The following is a 14,472-nucleotide window of genomic DNA, read 5'->3' as shown; positions in this document are numbered from 1 at the left end:
CCCTCCTTCATTTTAACCAATTTTTACTATACCTCTGGGAAGGTAGACCCACTTGTCCTTCACAGGAGCAGTCTGACAATTACCACATTCACTAAAAATAATCAGGTATCAATAAAAAATGAATTTCATTTTGTTTTTTCTGCCTAACTTCTGATAGAAAAATACCTTTGCAATAGATAAAGAAGGCAGCAGTTAATGCCTGCTGAAGATACCTCTTCTTCACTAGGACTGAGAGTGGTTAGGCCTGATTTCATTGTTAAGGGTACAGGGTAAGCTACTCATTACTCCCTATTCTGACACTTTGGCCAACACTACTTGATAGGAATTGCATGTGTTAACATACAACTTTATCACTACCCCTTCACCCACCCCACCCCCACTCCCCAACGGCCCAACATGCTTCTTCCAGGTTTACTTGTAGCAGGCATAAATGATCCTCATATCATTAGAGAAGGAGAACTAAATGCTCAGCAGGCAGACACATGTGGGGTAGAGTGTGACTTGAAATGGAGGAGATCTTTGCTGAATTTCAAGCATGCAGTCTAATGTAGTGGCTGGTTTATCACAAAGCCATTTTTAGGCTCTGGATAGTTGGGTGAAAAACTAAAAGGCAGCTCAAGGTAGAAATGGAAACTGTAAAGTCTGTGCCTTTCTTGAGTCTGTTTTTTTAGAGGCAAATATAGTTGGTTGCAAGTGGAACAGACTGGAAGCCTAATTGGGTTGTGGTTTGTTCTTCAATGAAGGAAGGCTCACTACCAAATGATCCAGACAAGGGCCATGATGGAGGTCTGATGGGCCGATGGAAGAAATAACTAGGAGAAGGTGAATGAAGTTTCAGTGTGTAGCTGTGGGGAAAACTCTTTTTTAAATATTGGCTAGTCTTCTATGCTAAATGCAACATTTGGGTGTTAAAAAAATGAAAAATACCTGACACAAAAAGTGACACACATTTCTTTTTTTTAATGAAATGTGTTCTTTTATTTATTTTTTTATCATTTATTTATTATTATTATTTTTACTTTACAATATTGTATTGGTTTTACTTTAGCTAGAAAAAGAACTTTTGTTTTTTAATTGGCCTTTACCCAGCTGAGAAACCTTGTCTAAGGCTTAGCATTCAAGATACTCTCAAGTCCTCAACATCACTCTCAACTTGACCCCACTCATTATCATATTACTGTCAATTAGCCTAGCTTATTACTGGCTGCTCTTCTTTTCAACCTCACCACACCCAATTTTTCTCTGACCTGCTTTGAAATCATTTCTGTAGTTGTATTATTAACAGTATCTAAGGTATTTCCATCATGTTAGGGAATAGTCTTTCAATATCCTCAATGGTAAGTGGCTGCTGCTACTGCTGCTAAGTTGCTTCACTTGTGTCTGACTCTGTGCGACCCCATTGATGGCAGCCCACCAGGCTCCGCCGTCCCTGGGATTCTCCAGGCAAGAACACTGCTTCCTGAACAATGACTGAGGCCCGTGTTCAATATCGGGCTTCCCAGGTGGCTCAGTGGTAAGGAATCCGCCTGCCAAGCAGGAGACATGGGTTTCATCCCTGTGTTGGGAAGATCCACTGGAAGAGGAAATGGCAACCCACTCCAGTATTCTTGCCTGAGAAATCTCATGGACAGAGGGGTCTAGCAGGCTACCGTCCACAAGGTTGCAGAACAGTTAGACACGACTTAGTGACTAAACAAAAACATGTTTAGAATCACTACTTACTATTACTTTTTTTTTTAACAAAATGAATTATTTTCTGCTAAAAAATTAATTCCGAAGAATTAATCCCCGATTCATAGAGTTTCAGGCATGAATGATTTGAGTGGAAGAAGCTTTAAGGAGGACAGAAGATCCTTCCTTGTACTGTTAGAATGATATTAGGTTGGTGGCCTGCCTCTTTTGCCTACTCATAATGCCGATCTTAGTTTTGGGTCAAGAACATCTAGGCTTCATACTCAATAATTATCCCCCTACTGCCTAAGCGCTTTCCCTCCTAAATCTAAGGAAACTGCTGGCTTACCTATCTCTCTGACATGAGAATTTAAGACAAGAGAAATTTTAAGGAACTAAGACTTTAAAAAATCGCAGTGGTAGTTAGAAGCAAGTAGATCGATATTTGTTGACTCAGGCTTTCCTATCAGATGGGGTCTACAAATTCTTGTCTAGAGGTCATATAACAAAGTAATGAAAATTTTTAGAAGACTGCAGTAGGAATCTTAACTACTATAGTCAAAGACTATCAGGGATTTTTAGAAATTCAACATCTTGAGGAGTAAGCTGAGTTAAACAATTAGCTAAGTAAAATTTTTAGTAAACGAGATACGGACTAAGGATAACGAATAATGTACATTAGGTCTACTAAAAGACATACACTTGTAGAAGTTCACAATCAAAAATTCAGTAGTCAACTGATGTATGAAAACCAGATTTAGAAGAGAAAAACTGAACACTAATCACGATGCAGAATAAGTGGTGGTAATTACAAAAGATGGGGCTTCCCTGGTGGCTTAGTGGGAAGGAATCCTCCTGCTAATGCAGGAGATGCAGGTTCCATCCCTGAGTTGGGAAGAATTCCCTGGTGAAGGACAAGGCAACCCACTCCAGTATTCTTGCCTGGGAAATCCCATGGACAGAAAAGCCTGGTGGACTACAGTCCATGGGGTCGCACACAACTTAGCAACTGACAACAACAGCTACACAACGTACATTCTTTCCTGTTTCCTAAGTCCTGGTCCAATTCTCTGAGAGATGAAAGTTTTCCTACAGATGATCTCATATTACCGTGATTTGGTTTAGTTTTGTTTTCCCAAAACTGCTAGAGTGTGTTGGTTGCTCAGTCGTATCTGACTCTTTGTGACCCCAAGGACTGTAACTGGCCAGGCTCCTCTGTCCATGTGATTTTCCAGGCAAGAATACTGGAGTGGGTACTCATTTCCTTCTCTGGACATCTTCCAGACCCAGGGATCAAACCCAGGTCTCCTGCACTGCAGGTGGATTCTTTACCATCTGATCCTCCAGTAAAGTCTGAAACTGCTGTCTATGCCCCCAAAGTAATGCTTTTTGGAAGAAAATGCCTGTCTCCCCATGAACATAGCACAGATTTAGTGCCTTTTCCCCAAGTTGCTTTGATCTAGGTTTTGCAGAGGACATCTTTATTCTTGAGGTGAGAAATAACACTAATGGTGTACATGGGCCAAAGACAATTGTGCTAAAATTATTAAAGACTTACTCTTATCTAGATTTACCCCAAAAATGCTAGTATATTACACTGAGGTATGAGAAAAATGCAAAAGGCATGTTCTAAAGTTCCCTTTAAGGGAACTGGGTTAGGCAGTATTTCCAGAGACTAATGGAACATATAAAAATCAGACACATAAAAAGAATCAGACACTGCTTAAAACAATAAAGTAAATACGTTAAAAATAGAAAATCAAGTTATTTTCCTATTCTTCTTGAGGAAAAATCCAAAAGAAGCTAACCTTCTAAAGGATAAAATGTGAAAGTTTTCTAATTTTTTCCAGGTGTACAGGCATATGATTTTCTATTACCATTTCCCCTTTTTGCATATGATCATGATAGAAAGAGACAAATGTGGAAAAAATTTTTAGCAGAAAATAATTCATTTTGTTAAAAAAAAAAGTAATAGTAAGTAGTGATTCTAAACATGTTTTTGTTTAGTCACTAAGTCGTGTCTAACTGTTCTGCAACCTTGTGGACGGTAGCCTGCTGGACCCCTCTGTCCATGAGATTTCTCAGGCAAGAATACTGGAGTGGGTTGCCATTTCCTCCTCCAGTGCATCTTCCCAACACAGGGATGAAACCCATGTCTCCTGCTTGGCAGGTGGATTCTTTACCACTGAGCCACCTGGGAAGCCCGATATTGAACACAGGCCTCAGTCATTGCTCAGGAAGCAGGCTCACATGATGGATATTACTCTTCAAAGGGTCTTCCTTGTGATCTTGAAAGACCAAACAATTTGGAAATTAAGATGAAAAAATTTTATGAGAATTAATGCTGCTAAAACAATAAGAATTCCATCCAAAAAAGAACAAAATGGGTTTTTAAAACCAGGAAATTTGGAGGTTAAGTATTAGTCGCTCAGTTGTGTCCAACTTTTTGCGACCCCGTGGACTGTAGCCCACCAGGCTCCTCTGTCCATGGGATTCTCTAGGGAAAAATACTGGAGTGGGTTGCCATTTCCTCCTCCAGGGGACCTTCCCAACTGTACATAAAGGAGACTTCATTAATGTGCATTAGAGGATACTCCAGGTTAACTGTCATAAAAAACTGTCTCTTGAGCCTTTAAATTCTATACCAATTCTACACCTCTGGTTGGCCGATTGTTTCTTTATTTAGGTTTTAAGGTGAATGACCTGGGGCTATTTGTTTCCATCAACCTGACTGCGAATTTGGAGGTTGATAAATGCTAAAACTGAATATGTACATTTCAATTAAGTCAGTTTGAGGGTGCAGCCTTTGGAATCAGACTTTTTACTTATTTTATGGCTGATCTCATTCAATGGAGCACTTTTTAGTGATTTTCTTAGGAACAAAATTTTAAAATGGGCCCAAGGTGAACACATCATATTATCAAAATTTATTCATATAGATAATAAACTGTTAGAAGAGCCCAAAGCATGTGAGAGATACAGGAATATTCTACTTACGAAGTAATTTTCTTCTTTTATTTCACCTAGCTGGTATACCTATTTCTTCCACAGAGCATAGGAGATACTTGTTTGATGAAACGTAATCCAGTAGAAAGATGCTGATAGCAAGATGGAGAGCCACAGCTCTACTCCATGAGATAATTAAAATATTCAGCATTACCCACCACAGATCAATTAACCTAAAAAAGGTGTGAGCTGGAAGTGTGGGAATTCAGGCTCTCAGATGGGATCCTGCTGGTAACTGTGCTGGGCTAATGTTTAAATTCCATAAAAAACAAACAACTAATTCAAGAGAAATTGCACATTCCAGTAGGTATGTTCATGGACCTTTTCTCCATATAACACTCTCGTCTGTTTTGGTCCACGATTTAATCATACAGCAGATACATGGTGCCTTTGGTACCTGATGCATTTAAAAACTTCAGCTGCATTTAACAAATTCTGATAAATTCTCTTTTCATTTTTATTGTATTTTCTAATTTTTCCTTGTTATGGCTACTTAGATACACCCATCATTTAAAAGTCGATATTTAATTTCCAAGTTCATGGCATTTTTAATGTACCTTTGATATTAATTTCCCACTTTGATATTAATTTCTCATTTCAATGCTTTCTTCTCTGCAATCACCCTCTGTGTTTTTTGAGTCTTGTAACTTTATTGAGACTTTCAATGGCTAAGTCAAAGATTTCCCTTGGTAAATTGTAGTTGAAAATATGTGGGTTGTTTTCAAATCTTTTTATATTGACTTCTAACATAATTCCACAGTGATAAGAGAACAGACTCTGTATATTTTAATACCTTTAGACCATGAAATTTTTGTTACTTGTTTTATATCCCTGGATATGTTCCAGTGTGTCCTAGTTTATAGTCTGCTGCTGCTGTTGCTAAGTCGCTTCAGTTGTGTCTGACTCTGTGTGACCCCATAGATGGCAGCCCACCAGGCTCCCCTGTCCCTGGGATTCTCCAGGCAAGAACACTGGAGTGGGTTGCCATTTCCTTCTCCAATGCATGAAAGTGAAAAGTGAAAATGAAGATGCTTAGTCGTGTCAGACTCTTAGCGATCCCATGGACTGCAGCCTACCAGGCTCCTCCATTCATGGGATTGTCCAGGCAAGAATACTGGAGTGAGTTGCCGTTGCTTTCTCCGAGTTTATAGTCTATGGGAACTTGAATAGAATTTGTATCCTACTGTTGTGTGAAAATTGTATAAATCTTAAGTATGTTGAACTGTTCATGGTGCTTTTCACATCTACTATATCCTCCTACTTTTCTGTATATTCAGTCTATTAACTTTTGAGAGTTTGATATTGAAACATCAACTAAAAATCTTAATTTATCAACTTGAAATAATTGTAATGTATAGTGGAACTATATATAACTTTATTCTGTATTTTCCAAGTCTCTTGTAAATGTGTTATATTTTCATAATTTTAAAAAAAAGAGAGAAAAAAAAAAAAAAAAACAGTGCTCATCAAGAAGGGCCTGCCTCTAACATCTTTCCACAACTCTGATAGTTTTGCCAATCCGTATTTCAGGAGGAGGATGTAAATTATATTTATGGTGGTAGAATGAGGAGAAAGGTTAGGTTTTTTTTTAAGTATTTCATAAACATATTCTCTCCTCTCCCTCCTGGCTTTCTCTTGTACAGGCCCTCTGGGTACTAGTGTCAGAGTGACAAAGGGGAAAGGCAGTCAGTAAAGGACTCATTGTCTAAGCAAAGACCTCCTGATCCGGTGGAGAGAAAAACAAGATGTCCTGATCACCACTTAGGAGGGTGACTACACAGGATCATCCATCAAAGCTGACTTGCAGATTAAAGGCACACATACTTGAACTGTTCTGAGCCCATTGTAAATACCAAATTTTATTCTATTTTACATAATTTTCAAATTTATATGTGTTCATGGAGTTTTTCCACATTAGACATTATGTGGAAAAGCTCTATTTTACATAACTGATCATAGTAGTTTTTCCACATAAGACATTTTTCTACATATTAGTTAATAATCACAGTGATATATAAAGTGAGACTAGAAGACTAATACATTCAGATGCAAAACAATTAGCCATTGCATTATTCTTTAACTATATTTGACTTAATTGAAAGGTACAGACAAAACACATAATTGTAGCTCTAATATTTAAGGCTCTAAGAATGTTCAGATAATTAAGCCCAAGTATGTTCCCTACACATAGGTGGACAGTGGAAGGTAGCTGGTGCTATAGTTAAAGAAAATGACATTGAATAAATTTTCTGGGTAGAAAACTCTTTGTACTTGGAGATTCACTCTGCTTCTTTCTAAAGCCAACAAGTCTTTCTGGATGAGGAGCCAGCTGAGTTAGTAGTGGCCAAGAGGTCACCTGACACCACTGTTTTTATGTCTCCCAAACTAAAAATGGGAATATTTGCCAAAATCACATGAAAATGAAAATTGCCATCAGAGAAGGATGAAATTGAAAGGTTTGAAATTTATGTAAAAACTCTAATTTGGAAAAAGAAAAAAAAAAAAAAAAAAGAGCCTTCCTATCATGTTTTGGAAACTTCCCAGATGTATTAGTTCATTCTAGATGTCTCTTTGGAATGTCATAATTTCCTTGTCAAAATTTAAAAAAATACACTGTTAATTTGGAAAATAAAACTTAGTTTAAAAAGAAACTAGAATCTTTTCTTCTTAGTTTGTGTCAGGTACCACTTTTGTTATATGTGTGGCTACACAAATGCCTATAACACAACATTCAGTTTTTTTCAATAACTAGATACCTGTACTTATTCACAAAATCTAAACTGTACAAACTGCATTTCTCTTGATAAGCACAAAATTGGATCCATCATCTAGGAGTGCCTCAAACAGTTGTCATTTTGTTCTGTCTTGATTATAAATCTAGGCAACTGGTGGTGGTAGAAAGATATAGAGTACTATTAATGTATTTTTAGGGTTGTAAATATACTTAAACAATAAGAAACAAAATGAATGCTACTAAAAGCAAAATTGTACAAATTATCATAGAAGTGAATTCTTAGTAATTAAACTTTCCATATCTGTTTTATTACCTGCTAGGTATAATACAGGGGCGTTCCTGTGGCTAGAAGGCCCTTTGCTTTTGAACTTCCTGGCATTTAAGGGGAAAAAACCCCAAAACAGTACAAAAGCAAAAAAAAAAAAAAAAATCAGTATTCCTCAGAAAAGCATAAATTCAGATGCCAATGAATGCTTTAATACTTTACTTTCTTAATATGTATAACAAATTTCATGTCACATGTCTGTGCTGAAATGCCATTTGAAATTAATTTTGAAATAAGTATAAAAAAGGAATGTTTCTGAGATATAATGATATAAATAATATATTTATGAGACGCTAATCTACCTTTTTCTGCACATGTTTGGGGTGGTTTACTGCCTGGTTATTAACTACAGCCACTGAACTATATATTCCAAATAACTTAATAGTTTCACTTACTGAAATTAAGAGATTCGATATACCCCTATTCTTGGTTACATGTCATTGGCTGCCTAATATCACTTAATTCATTAGACTGACCTTCCTTGACATGACTTACTGTTTGAATTTTGTGGAAATCCGGGCAAGGAGGATGGACCGTTCATTCCAGGGAGAAGGACCGGGGGGAGGCCCGGGAGTCCTGGGTAGGCTGCGGGCAGACTGATGCCGTGGAGGGGGCTGCTGTCCATCATGCTTGGCTGCTGTACTGCTAATCCCAGCACGTCTGAAGCTTTCTTTATACGGTCAAGTTCTTGCTGAGCCATCAGCTGTCTAACGGTCGTGGGAGCCAAGTAATCTTTCTCCCGATCAAGCTGGCTCCCAACGGTCTCCCTCACTTTGGAAATGTGCTGTTTGGAGAAAATATGATCTCTGATGGATAAGCGGGCAGAGTACTTCACCCCACAGAGGGTACACTCTGGTTTGGCGCCTTCTGTTCCACTTTGATTGATCATGAAAGGCTTCCCTATGTTAATTTTAAATTTCTTTTCCTTTGCCCTTGCATTTTGGAACCACACCTGGACCACACGTTTGGGCAGACCGATCTCATTCCCTAGCATCTCACATTCTTGCATGGTTGGAGTTCGGTAGTCACTGAAGCAAGCCTTGAGAACCTTGAGTTGGAGATTGCTCATCTGGGTTCTGAAACGCTTGTGACCTGGTCGGTCGTTACTTTTGGATTTGAAAGGATTGCTGGAGCCGAATGGATTTGGTGAACTGGGGTCAGCTATGCTAGACGTTTCACTGCGGTCGGCATTGTCATCGGGGTCATCCGTGATATAAAAGCTTTGGTCATGGTCACCATCTTTATCACTGAAAGGTATCGAGGGACTTGTGAGAGAGAAGAGAAACTTCTCATCACAGACCTCTGTGGTGGGGGTGGTCGCTGTTTTTGGCAAAGTGTCGAGAGTTTTCCCCTCTTTAGGAGACAAAGCTGGCTTCACCTCTCCCGAACTCCCCGTGGTGCTCTCCATTTCTGCGTTTCCCTCGTCTCCGGTGGTGGCATCACTGATCGCTGTATTAATGGATGAAGTCTCATCAAAATCAGTTTTATTTTGATCATACCCAGCCTCAGCAGGAGGGGCGTTTAAATTCTCTACATCCTCAGAACATTCCGCTTTGAAAGAAGAAGGGCTTAAGAGATTCTTCGGTGACAGTTCTGCCGTCTTACTAACAGGTGTCGACACTGTAGAAGCCAACTCATTCTCACTCGAGAGATCGATTTTCGTTAATGGCAAAGATGGATAATCAAAATAAATGTATTTCTGCGGGCTATCTCCACCATCTTCGGCGGATATTAAAGGGCTTGGTGGCAAGCTGTAACCTGCCTGCTTGCCTTCATTCCAGTGCCGGGAGCGAATGTGGCTTTCTAAGGCTGACTTGGCCTTGAACAGGGCTCGGCAGAAAGGACAGCGTTTATGCGATTGCGCTGGACCCACTGCCCGGAACTGGCCTTTTCTTTCTCGTGCTCTTGTATTCTGGAACCAGACCTGCACGACCCTTTTCTTCAGCCCCACTTCCCGTGCAATGTGATCGAGCATTTTCCGGGTGGGGTTGGAATCCAGTAGGTATTTTTCATAGAGAATTTCCAGTTGTTCCGGAGTGATGGTGGTCCTCAAGCGCTTATCACGGTGTTGGTCCTCCCCACTGTTCCCGCCTTCCTTCTCACTGCAGTTGTTCTCTTCCTTCTCATCCAGTTTCCTCTTAAGGGAAGCGGCCACGGTGGCCGGGGCTGCGGGGTGGGAGGAAGCTGTCTGTGGGGGCATCTGTGTGAGAGGACCACCGAGCAGCTGTCCAGTCATTAGGGAATTGTTAGGGTCGAATATCATGTAGGGCATGTCCATGGGCCGTTCCAAGAACGGGGAGTGAAGGAATTGGTTCTGAGCAGCCAGGAAGTGCATGTGCTGATGCTCCTGCCAGAGTTCCAAGGTAGGGAAGGCAACTGTACACTGATCACATTGGTACTGAAGTAACTGTGGAGGTAGACTGTTCTGGAGAGAAGTCATGGAAATCTGCAGCGGACTGGAAGGGACGGGGGTCTGAGAAGCCGAGGGAGGTCGTCCCAGGAGTTGGGGCGGTTTGGGTGGCTGGGGCTGAACAGCTGAGGCCGGCGGTGGCGGTGGTGGGTCCGAGGAAGAAGATGCTGATGGCAGGGCTGGTTTGGTGCCTTGAGTGTGGGGCGAGGGGTCACCTGGCTTTGGCTTTTCTGTAGGATATTCAGGCTTTGGAGATGTCTTTTCTGGTTCTGGTTTGGGTGACGGGATCAGGGGGGTGCTGGTCCCAGAAGCAGAGCCCCCCGCAGGGGCAGGAGCGGTTTTGGCTGCTTCGGTCTGGCCAGGCACTGTGCAATGCTTATACACCACCTGATCCGTGGCGTCCATGGAGTCTTCAGTTTGGCTCTCATCTTGGGCGTCATCGTCTTCATCCTTGTAACACTGCTTTTTCTGATGCGTGATCAAATCGAAGATCCTGGGGAAAACCACGCTGCACTTTTTACACTGGTATTGCATGTTGCTCGTTCGGATATACCGCTCATTTGTGAGTTCTCTTTTTTCATTGTCTTTTGTCTCTGTTTGATTCTCATAACTCTTCCGCGCCTTCTGCCGAGCATTCTGGAACCAGACAACGATAACCCGGGTGGGGAGATTGAGAACGGTGGAAAGTTGTTCAATTTCATCATCTTTTGGGTAAGCGTTGGTGTCAAAAAAGTCTTGAAGAACCCGAAGCTGGTAGTCAGTAAATCTGGTCCTGGAAGACCTTTTACTGAAGGATGTGTCTGATTTGTAATGTTCTAGGGAGGAGGGCTGGGGGTCCATTCTGATATCTTCCAAAACAGTTATGGGAGGGTTACTGAAGTTGTAGGGCGAATCCTTATTTCTCTGCCGCTCCTTAAAAAGCGTGTTTCGAAACCAGTGCTTGATAACCTTCTGGGAGAGGCCAGACTTCTCCGCCATTTCCTGGATCTGTTCTTCGCTCGGAGAATTGTTGATGTCAAAGTAAGCCCTCAGGATTTTCAGCTGGTCATCCGTAATTCTCGTCCTCGGGCGTTTGAACTGCGAATGCCTCAGGAAGTTGGGATCCAAGCCAAGCTGCTGCTGGCAGAGCTGGGTGAGGTCCGCCGAGAGTGTGTCCATTGGAGGCAGCTGCAGGGCGAGCTGGGGCGGGAGGGCGGGATGTTGCACCGACTGCATCATGATGGACGGAAAGAGGGGAAGATCCAGGGACACTGGCAGCTGGACCTGCGGGGGTGCAGAAGGGGGTGGGGGCGGAGGAGGCGGAGGAGGGGGCGGGGGTGGGGGTGGGGGCGGCGGGGGAGTGGGCGCTGGGGCCTGGAGCGGGGTGGAGACCGCGCTGGGCAGTTTGACCGGCCCCAGAGAAGGAGGCTGCGGAGGAGCTGGAGGCAAGGGAGGTGGTGGAGGTGGGGGAGGCGGCGTTTCCGGAGAAGATGGAGAAATGGGATAAAGCTTGTCATAGGCCTCCCTGTACTGACGGGCAAATTTTTCTAGCGCTCCGTACGGAAAAAACTGGCCATGTACGTGCTCCTGGTGACTCTTTAGAATGAGAACGTTGGAGAACAATTTCCCACACGTCCCGCATTCCAGCTTCTCCGTGCTTTCGCCTTCCCCACTCTTGCCCTTCTTCTGTACCTTCTGCCTGTTCTCGTTGTACTGAATGACCAGTTCAAAACCGAAGTTTTCCAGTAAGGCTTTGGCTGCGTTTCCTCGGGCCCCTGAAGCGATGCGGGGTGGCGGGATGGATGGTTCCGAGGACTTCGGCTTCTTTCCAAGGTCTTTGCTTTCCTTGAGCCCTTCGCCTTCACTTACACATTCTTGCTTTGGCTTGTCTTGCTTCTCGGCCATCTCTTCTGCCTCCTTGTAAGAGGGTACGTCCTTCACGATGGGGCAGTCGGCACTGGCCACGGTGGTTTGCTCTTGTTTCAATAACTTGCTGGCCTGCTGCTGCTGCGGTTGTTGTTGCTGTTGCGGCTGTGGCTGCGGCTTTTGAGAGGGCACATGGGGCTGTGTGGCCTGATACTGTTGTGCTTGCTGCTGGAGAATCTGGAGTTGAGTTTGGCCAACGTGATGTTGGCTTTGAATCTGCTGCTTCAGATCTTCAAGCAGGGACCCGGCCATTCCCGTCATGCCCGGCATGCCAAAGGCGGCAGAGCCTACTGGCAAGCCCAGATCCGGCCCCAAGCTGAACTCCGTCCCAGGTATGTAGAAGGGAAAGAGAAACTGAGGCTGCTGAAACTGTAGCAGAGCTTCTGGGGTCATAGGAAAATGGGGCAAAAAGGCGGGGTTGAGAAACTGAGGCTGAAAGAAGGCCGCCTGCTGTTGCAATTCGTGCTGCAGCTGCATCTGAATCTGTGCTGGTGACTGCGGTGGGTGATGCGTAGGTTGAGCAGAGATCAATTCCGGAGTTTGCTTTTTATTTAATTCTTTGGCATCTAAGTGGGTATCTTTGCTGCCTACTGCTGCTAAACTGATGGAATCTAACATCCCTTGGCTGGGACTGTTAACGCTGGCTGCCACTCCGTGCCCGCCAGGTCCATGGCCACTGCCGGGCTCCAGCTTCGCCGCCCTCGCCTTTGTCTGGTGGAGCACAGACCTCATGTGGATTTCCAAGGTCGAGCTTTGGCTATATGCAACATTGCAGATGCTGCACTTGTAAGGTTTGTTATCTGGGCTGTTGTTGGTTTCTTGAGGGACAGGGCTGGAGGCTTCCTGCAAAACCTTTTTCAACTTGTGCAGGTGAGACACTGAGTTATAATGGACCAGGAGAATGTTCTTCTGTGTGAACGACTCTTTACACACGGTACACTTATACGGGCGAGATGGATCGAGGAATTTTTCCATCGTAAAATTTGGCCCTTTTCTAAAAGGTAAGGTCCGCTTTGGTTCAGAGCCCATGTCATCTGGAATAGAACTACTGTCACTGCCTACAGGACTTGCCTTCCCTTCATGGTCCACCTCATACTCTCTCTCCATCTCCTGCTCTAGGGCATGGTCCTCCTGGGCCATAGGTTCGCTCTCTGCCCATAGTTCCCCATTCACGGGCAAGGAGGCATACAGCTGTTGAAGTTCAGTCTCACTCAGTTCGGGGTGGCCTGCTTCCAAGTGTTTTTTTAAAGCCTGGAATGTACGGAAACTACGCTGGCACAGGTTACACATAGTGGCGGCCCGAATCGCATGATACTGGGAATGTATCTGAAGCTTCTGCATAGTCTTAAAAGCCAAGCTACAATGGTTACAGCGATACTTGTAAACGTGGCGGTCTGAGACAGAGAGTGGTTGCCTTTTCTGCTGTTCACTTAACTGATCTTGCAGTGTGTCGGAGATTTTCATATCCTTACTGCTATTTTTATTCCATTCCAACACTTCTGTGGCTTCTTTCGTTGGTTTCTGCTCCTCACTCTTTATTTCCACGCTAGCCTTTGAATCATCGAGACCCACCATACTTTTGTCATCCATTGGACTGTCACCTGTGTGAAGAAAGCATAAACAGCACTTACAGGAAGGAGTCTACAGATTAAATGCCAATGAATATTGTTATGCAGGAGCCTCTGAAGGGCTTCCCTGGTAACTCAGTCAGTAAAGAATCTGCCTGCTAATGCAGGAGATTGAGGGTTTGATCCCTGGGTTGGGAAGACCCCTGGAGAAGGAAATGGCAACCCATTCCAGTATTCTTGACTAGAGAATCCCATGGACAGGGGATCCTGGTGAGCTACTGTCTCAATGAGTCAGACATGACTTAGCGACTAAACCACCACCATTGTTAAGGAGGAACCTCCAAAGAAATCACCTCTGACCTCAAGGAATTTCAGCATGGGAAGAAAATAAGTCAGAATTAGCATGCTACCACCAGTATGATAGCAAGGGTTATAAGCACAGTGTTCAGGAATTAGAGCCCACACAATGTTCCTGGTCAGTGGTATTTAGGTCTCCCAAGGACAGTTTAGGTGTCCCAGGTCAATCTGGTAAAGAATTTGCCTGTCAAGAAGATCCCCTGGAGAAGAAAATGAAAACCCACTTGCCTGGGAAACCCCATGGACAGAGGAGCCTGGTGAGCCACAGTCCATGGGGTCACAAAAGAATCAGATATGACTTAGCAGCTCAACAGCAACAATAACAACAAAGGGTCATTTACAGATAACCAGATAGTAAATATGCCTTGGAAATGACAGTTTTTGGAAATGTGTGTGTTTTTTTTTTCTTTGTGCATCTCAAAAACATAAAATCTTTGATGGTAATAATGCTAGATCAGCATCATGCATAGAAGGCCCAGAGTGTGTCTGTCTGGCA

General features: G+C 43.2%; 1 protein-coding gene across 4 annotated transcripts in view; it reads right to left on the bottom strand.

Annotated features, from left to right (window-relative positions):
• Positions 1-14,472, bottom strand: part of ZFHX4 (zinc finger homeobox 4) — a 205,168-nt gene that overhangs the window by 4,792 nt on the left and 185,904 nt on the right. For all 4 annotated transcript variants that reach the window (XM_027561227.1, XM_027561225.1, XM_027561228.1 and 1 more), the window contains exon 10: positions 8,232-13,652. In XM_027561227.1, coding sequence (XP_027417028.1) covers positions 8,232-13,652 — 5,421 coding nt within the window. The remainder of the gene's footprint in view (positions 1-8,231; positions 13,653-14,472) is intronic.

This window comes from Bos indicus x Bos taurus, chromosome 14, assembly GCF_003369695.1.
Source record: "Bos indicus x Bos taurus breed Angus x Brahman F1 hybrid chromosome 14, Bos_hybrid_MaternalHap_v2.0, whole genome shotgun sequence".
In the NCBI taxonomy this organism is placed as follows: Eukaryota; Metazoa; Chordata; class Mammalia; order Artiodactyla; family Bovidae; genus Bos; species Bos indicus x Bos taurus.
This window is presented reverse-complemented; position numbering and strand designations above follow the sequence as displayed.